This window comes from Phaethon aethereus (genome assembly GCF_964289735.1).
Source record: "Phaethon aethereus genome assembly, chromosome: 29".
Classification (NCBI taxonomy): domain Eukaryota; kingdom Metazoa; phylum Chordata; class Aves; order Phaethontiformes; family Phaethontidae; genus Phaethon; species Phaethon aethereus.
Window position 1 is genome coordinate 1,737,181 of NC_138605.1, and position 6,000 is coordinate 1,743,180.

The 6,000-nt window shown below is 46.0% G+C and overlaps 1 protein-coding gene across 2 annotated transcripts in view; it reads right to left on the reverse strand.

The window, feature by feature from the left end:
• Positions 1-5,728, reverse strand: part of LOC309414462 (cyclic AMP-dependent transcription factor ATF-7) — a gene marked incomplete at its 5' end in the record, with an annotated part of 43,310 nt that extends 37,582 nt beyond the window's left edge. For both annotated transcript variants that reach the window (XM_082011792.1, XM_082011791.1), the window contains one exon: positions 5,681-5,728. In XM_082011792.1, the coding sequence (XP_081867918.1) occupies positions 5,681-5,728 (48 nt within the window). The remainder of the gene's footprint in view (positions 1-5,680) is intronic.
• Positions 5,729-6,000: the final 272 nt, after the last annotated feature.

A 6,000-nucleotide genomic window follows, 5' to 3' on the forward strand; every position in this document is an offset into this window, starting at 1 on the left:
CCTCTGGGCTGCTCTACACGCCTGTCTACTTGCTTCACTATATTATCCTGCCTCTTTTAATCACAACAGCTTGTCCTGAACGATCTGCTTCCACTGAGGATGTTCAGCCACGGACAGACCTGCAGAGACAGGGACAAGACTCATTCCTCGTACAGCTGGAGCCGGTCCCTACCTGAAACTGGGATGAAGATACGGGTACAAATCGCAGCTCAGCCTGCCGACAGTGATACCTCCATGGCTGCAAATCCCACGGCAAGCCTCCGAGCGGCCAAGGCACTGCGCACGTCCTGGGCCGCTTGAAAGTTTGAACCGTGGCAAGGAGAGCCCGCCGCTTCTTGGAAAGAGAAGAGGGCCATTTTTTCCTCTCTACACCAGGACTCATATAAAAGGAATAATCTATATTCGTTTGGATTATACAAGCTACAAAACACACCTTAGCTTCAGTTCCACATTTAACCAATCGCAGAAGCCATTTGTTGCCTCGTATATTACAAAGCAATAGAGATTTAAGGGATAATGGTCATGGCGGCAGAGTATACAAAGCAATAAACTGCTTTTGAGGTTGGTTAAATGCCAAGTGATGCTGAGGCCTCAATGCCATAAACATTATTTCTATTATATGACAAGATAAGAGGATACAATAAACCACAAAGAAGAAAAATCATTTTCTGGCCTCGTGAAAGTTCTGGGCTTTGCGTTTCTCGGACACTCCACGAGCATCACCTCAGTGGCATGGGTTTAAGGGGAATAAATTGTTAAATTAAGGGTGGGTTTAAAAAGGAAACGATTGTTTGAGGAAATGGCCTGTATAACTGTAGCGCTGGAATTAGGACCCGAGTGATGATTTGTGTCACTTATAAAAAGTGAAATGGCATGGAGTGGGGAGGCAGGGGCTAGGGAAAGCCTTGCTCCCAGTAGAATATATTCAATATTATGGCCCCTCCATTAGTTTGGGCAACAGGAGTGGACAAAACAGTTTTATTAATAAAGATGTTCCTCCGTTATGACACTTCATAAAGCCTCAAGCATCCAGCGCTCCGGAAGCCTTCAGAAGAAGAGCAGAAGAGGCGCGTCTATCCACCGACCTGCATTTCACGCCGCCACTTGCCTGCCCGGGTCAGCCATCAGGCAGCCCGAGAAGGGTTTAACACAGTTTTGTAAGGGACGATATAAAGCCAGACATTGAGCGACTTCCCTCTGCTCACGGCAACGAAGCGGCACCAGCGCATCTGAAGCCCCTGCCTTCCTTCCAGACCTTTGCTCTGGATGCCTTAGACAGGCAGCCCGAAGTTTTAATTACCTTGTGTTAATGAGTCAGAGCTGTCTCATTATGCAGACTTAGTTAATACCTTTCAACTTTAACGGCGATGCTGGAGTTTACAGCTAACACTCGGTTGCGCTAAGGCTGCCTTTCATCACTCAGTATGTTTTAAATGGGATTAGAAGATTTTAGTAACGATTAGCAGCGCACGCCACCCCCAGATTAGTTTCACTTCACGGATTCAATGAAAGCCTCACTCGAGGCACAGCTCTGTGTCTTCTGCAGACATTTTGGAGGCAGGGGCCTGCCTCTACCTCCCTCCTCACCTTCAGGCAGCGGCACGGGGTGGGGAGCCACGTCCCCGCCGGGGAATAGCTCTTCTCCCTCTACGCAGAGAGGGCCAGGGAGAAGGGGGTCAGGGAAAAATGTGTCACCTGTCTTCTCAGAGGAGAAACCAGATCAACGACCTTGAGAAGAATCTTTTTTAAAAGCGGTATATGCGGCACATTTAGAAGTCAGCTGTGTCACAGCAGACTCACTGTTGGGAAGTGATCGCGTACAGAATCCAAAAATAACACCCATTAAAGACCTAGCAACCAAAACATGTTTACATACCCACTGAAAGCCCACTAGCTGTGATGATATGGGGGTACAGCGAGATCTGCTCATCTATTTTTGGCGGCCATTCCCTCTTCCTCCTCCTCACTTCCCTGAAAAGGTAGCTTTACAGCCTTTTTCTACATAGACAGAGTGAAGGAAAAGGAGGGGAAAAAGGCATACAGCATAAAACGTGGGGCAGGTACCAGCTACAGAGGGAAAGAAGCAGCTAATGGTTCAAAGAAATTACACCAGGAAGTAAAAGATTTTTTTTTTTTCCTGTTTAAATTAAAGGGGGAAAATCACCACTGGCTTCCCAGTAACTGTCTCCAGTCTCCTATTCAAAGCAGTTTGGCTCTGCTCTGCCTTCTCCTCCTCCTGTGACCTCCCATGCTACTGCACGTCTCACCGCGGCATTTGCAACAGGCAGGTCACTAATTTTAGCGAGCAGAAAAGGACTGGGCGATTTGTCCCCATGCCTGCTGCCCCAGCTGACAGTGAGATCCAGGAGCCCACTCCGATTTACTCAGGATCAAAGCAGTTTGTTCCCACGGGAGCGGCCCACCAAAACCAGAATGCAACCCCTCAAACAGGAGAATACCCAAAAGAGCCAAGTTCCAATACCCAATTCCCAAGAGGAATCTGCGGGGATAAAAACACGCCAACGGATTTGGCACGGGATCAAAGGTTTAGAAATTAAAGAAAAACAGAGATGCTGGAGCCACCACGGTGAAAGGACACAGTGAGCCAGGCATTATCCCAAAAACGTTGACCCTGATAACCAAAGAGGCTCAACAGCCACCCTCTCATTCAAAAGGCTTTTTTCCTAAGCAAAATGCACCCAAAGGTCTTAAAGAATCAGAAAAAAAGGCTGAATCCTGCAAGGAGTTTTCCCTCTCCAGTGCTGGCAACAGCCTGGCTTGGTTTTGAGCTGGGAAAAAGCGTCTCGTGCTGTAAGCAGTAACACAGCACTGCTCGGGCGTGCATTTGTGTGCCTGGGTGGAAAAAAAATCAGATTACCTTCCAGAAAGCTCAAAACTCTGGATCTTACAGACTCTGATGGGAGCCGTACGCACTCAGCACCTGTGGGAAGGTCAGGATGTTTCTGTAGCAGGTGACATAGAGCTGACTGCCCCTTTTTGTCCCCTGTGTTTGAAGACAAGGGTCTCGATCTTTCGGAATGAGGGAATGAACTGAGATAGGTGCAGTCACCTCTGACCCCGATTAAGGCTTCACTTTAACATGAGTCCACACAAAGAAGCCATTTCTGATGGGATGATCCACAGTGGCTTGTCAAGGGTCAGGGTTTAGTGCCAAAAGGCAGCACAAGCTGCTGGGGAAACAATGCAGCATGTGCTTCGGAGGTCGAGCCCTGCAGACAGCTGCTGGCCACCATCGGCCCCCCAACCTCAAATTCGGATTTATTTTTAATATTCAAAGCTACCAATTGCCCTACCCTTTCCAGCTCATCGCAACGATCCAATTTTACTCCCTTTGCCCCAGAAAGCACAGCTCACCAGGCATTAATTTTAGCTGATCCTTCTACGACGGTCTGTACGGCTCTCGGCTACCGCTGCGCTTCTACAGCGGTACTGCTGCGTGTTAGTGGTGAGCAGGATTGTAAAGGCTCTGAAAAACCTTCAATATAAAGCTGATATACAGAACAGAGGACAAAAAAAAAAAAGCACGTTAAGACACTAGGACTTACAGGGAGAGGCTTGGGGCTCCATGTATTTAGTTAGTCCAAAGGGCTGTTAAGGGGTGATTTGATCAGTCAGTAAACACCTACAGACATCAGGAATTTGATAGGAAGGATCCTCTGTCTAACAAACAAAAATTAACAAGATCCACAGCCTGGAAGCTGCAGCTGAACAGGTTTAGACTGGAAATAAGGCATAATTTTTCCTTACCAGCGAGAGCAATTAACTATTAGAACAACTTAACCAAGGGCTGTGGTGAATTTTCCATCACTGGAAATATTTTAAATCAAGCTTGGATCATCATTATTTAATACATGCTCTGGTTTGAACAGGTATTGAAGGACGTTCTAGGAAACTGTGCACGAGGTCAGGTTAGATCACAATGAATCATACCGGTATGAATTACCCGGATTCTAACATTTCAATATTAACATGAAGAATTGTCAGAATTACCCATAAGCAGCAGTCTGGAACAGCGAAAGGAGGAAGCAACCACCTTTATATGTCATTTGTGGGAGATTGTGGGAGATTAAATTTAAATACATTGTTGTTTGCCTTAATTGCTTGTTTGAATCCGATTTTAAGGTTGTATGATTGAAGTCCTCACATCATTAAGTGCTCAAATACAGCTAATACATTTTATAAATGACTTGCACAATTTCACAGGCAAAGAAGTTCAAGATAAAAAGCAGCCTACAAAAAAAAAAAAAGAAAAAAAAAAAGAGGAAGATCACCTGCAAGTGGATAGGAGATGCTTCAGATGAGATGAGTGCTTGAATGACTAAAAAGCTGAGAAGTCCTAACTGTATATTTTTAAAGAGCCACAGTCCCCAAGAGTTGGCAGATGAGATTTCTGACCCATTTCTGTGCTATAAAAATAAATGCATCACAGAATACACATGCAGTCTCAAAGGACGTGCCCTGGGGATGCAGAATTATCTTTCATTTCAATTGAGAGACCCACAAGAGGCATTAAGATATTAAATACACTGAAGAATTGGGGCACGGGGGGGGCAGAGGACGACAGGGGGAGTACCCTGGGATCAGTTAGAGCTCCCAAACGCGCCACAGCCGTAATAGTTTGGCAACTCGACATCCAACGGTTGCAGCCAGGAAAACAAAGTATGTGTGCATCACTTAATATCTAATTAAAAGCCACAATTTCTCTTCCCCCCCCCCCCCCCCCCCTTCCTTCCCCTGCAAAAAGCATCTTAGCATTTTGAGGTTCAAACACTTCAGGACAGACAAAACCAGTTCTCCCTGGACTCTGCACAGGGCTGCACTTCCACAGAAGCCCCAGTTTCCAATAGCTCCCATTAAAATAGCCCCAGCAGTAATTGCACAATCCCCCCCCCCATCCTCCCATTAATAAGTGTGAGCTGCCAAGACACTGCGCCACTGAACGCCAGAGAAACCCTAAGCTCGGCTTTGGGAAAGCACTAGCTTCACTGCAAAGCCAAGCAAAATGCAACGCATAGGTGCCTTCCCAGGCAGGCAAGCCTACGAGGAGGGTCCTATGACTGAAAAGGGGATGTGACTCATTCAAAGCAATAATCACTTGCCCTAGGAAAGCCAGCAAAAGTTTTGCAAGGCCATAGCCAACTCCAGCATGCCGTCCATGGAGGAAAAATTCACAATGGATTTTTTTTTTTTCTTTCTTTTTTTTTTTTGCCTCCACAAGCCCAAAATAGACTACGGCCGTTTGGGGTTCGCATAACACAAACCATCAACTGTCACATTCTCAGCTGCTTTACAGAATATGCTATAGCAGCTAACTCATCCCGACAGAGAACGAATATCTGTCGTTTGGTTAAACAGCCTTGAAAGAAGATGAGCAATGTTATCAGAAAACATTAACAGGAGATCAGCATGTTTTCTCTGGGCTGTGTGGGTCTCACGGAAAACACCAGCAGAATAACAATACGCCACAAAGCAAGGCAGATTTCATTACTTTGGAGTGCCTGCACTTGCTCATAACCTGGATTTACACACTGCAAATCCTCTGATCTGATTACCTCCAGTGATCACGTAAAACACCGGCTTTAAACTCTTTGCCTCAGTGATAAAACAGCCACTTTGATTCACAACGACACATTCACAATAAAGTATACTGTAAACGTACCTGTCCACAGCCGGGGGCATTGCACACAAACGGCCTGTCGTCTCCCATATTTCATGCAGCTGAGCTAAGCTGAGGAGAAAGGAGAGAAGAAGAAATTGTTAAATAAGCTAAAAAAAATTTAAAATATCAAGAGCAGAAGCTGCCCTTTGCAGGGCCGTAATTAATCAACACCCTGCTCCCAGGGACAGAGGATCTCTTTGTGCCCCAGACACAATCAGGGAAGAGAAATTAATCCAACCCAAGTTTAAATAAGACTTCGGAGGGCCCAGTCAATTTTTCACGTAGGAAGAGAAAGCGCGGCACGGCAGCTGGAAGGGCTC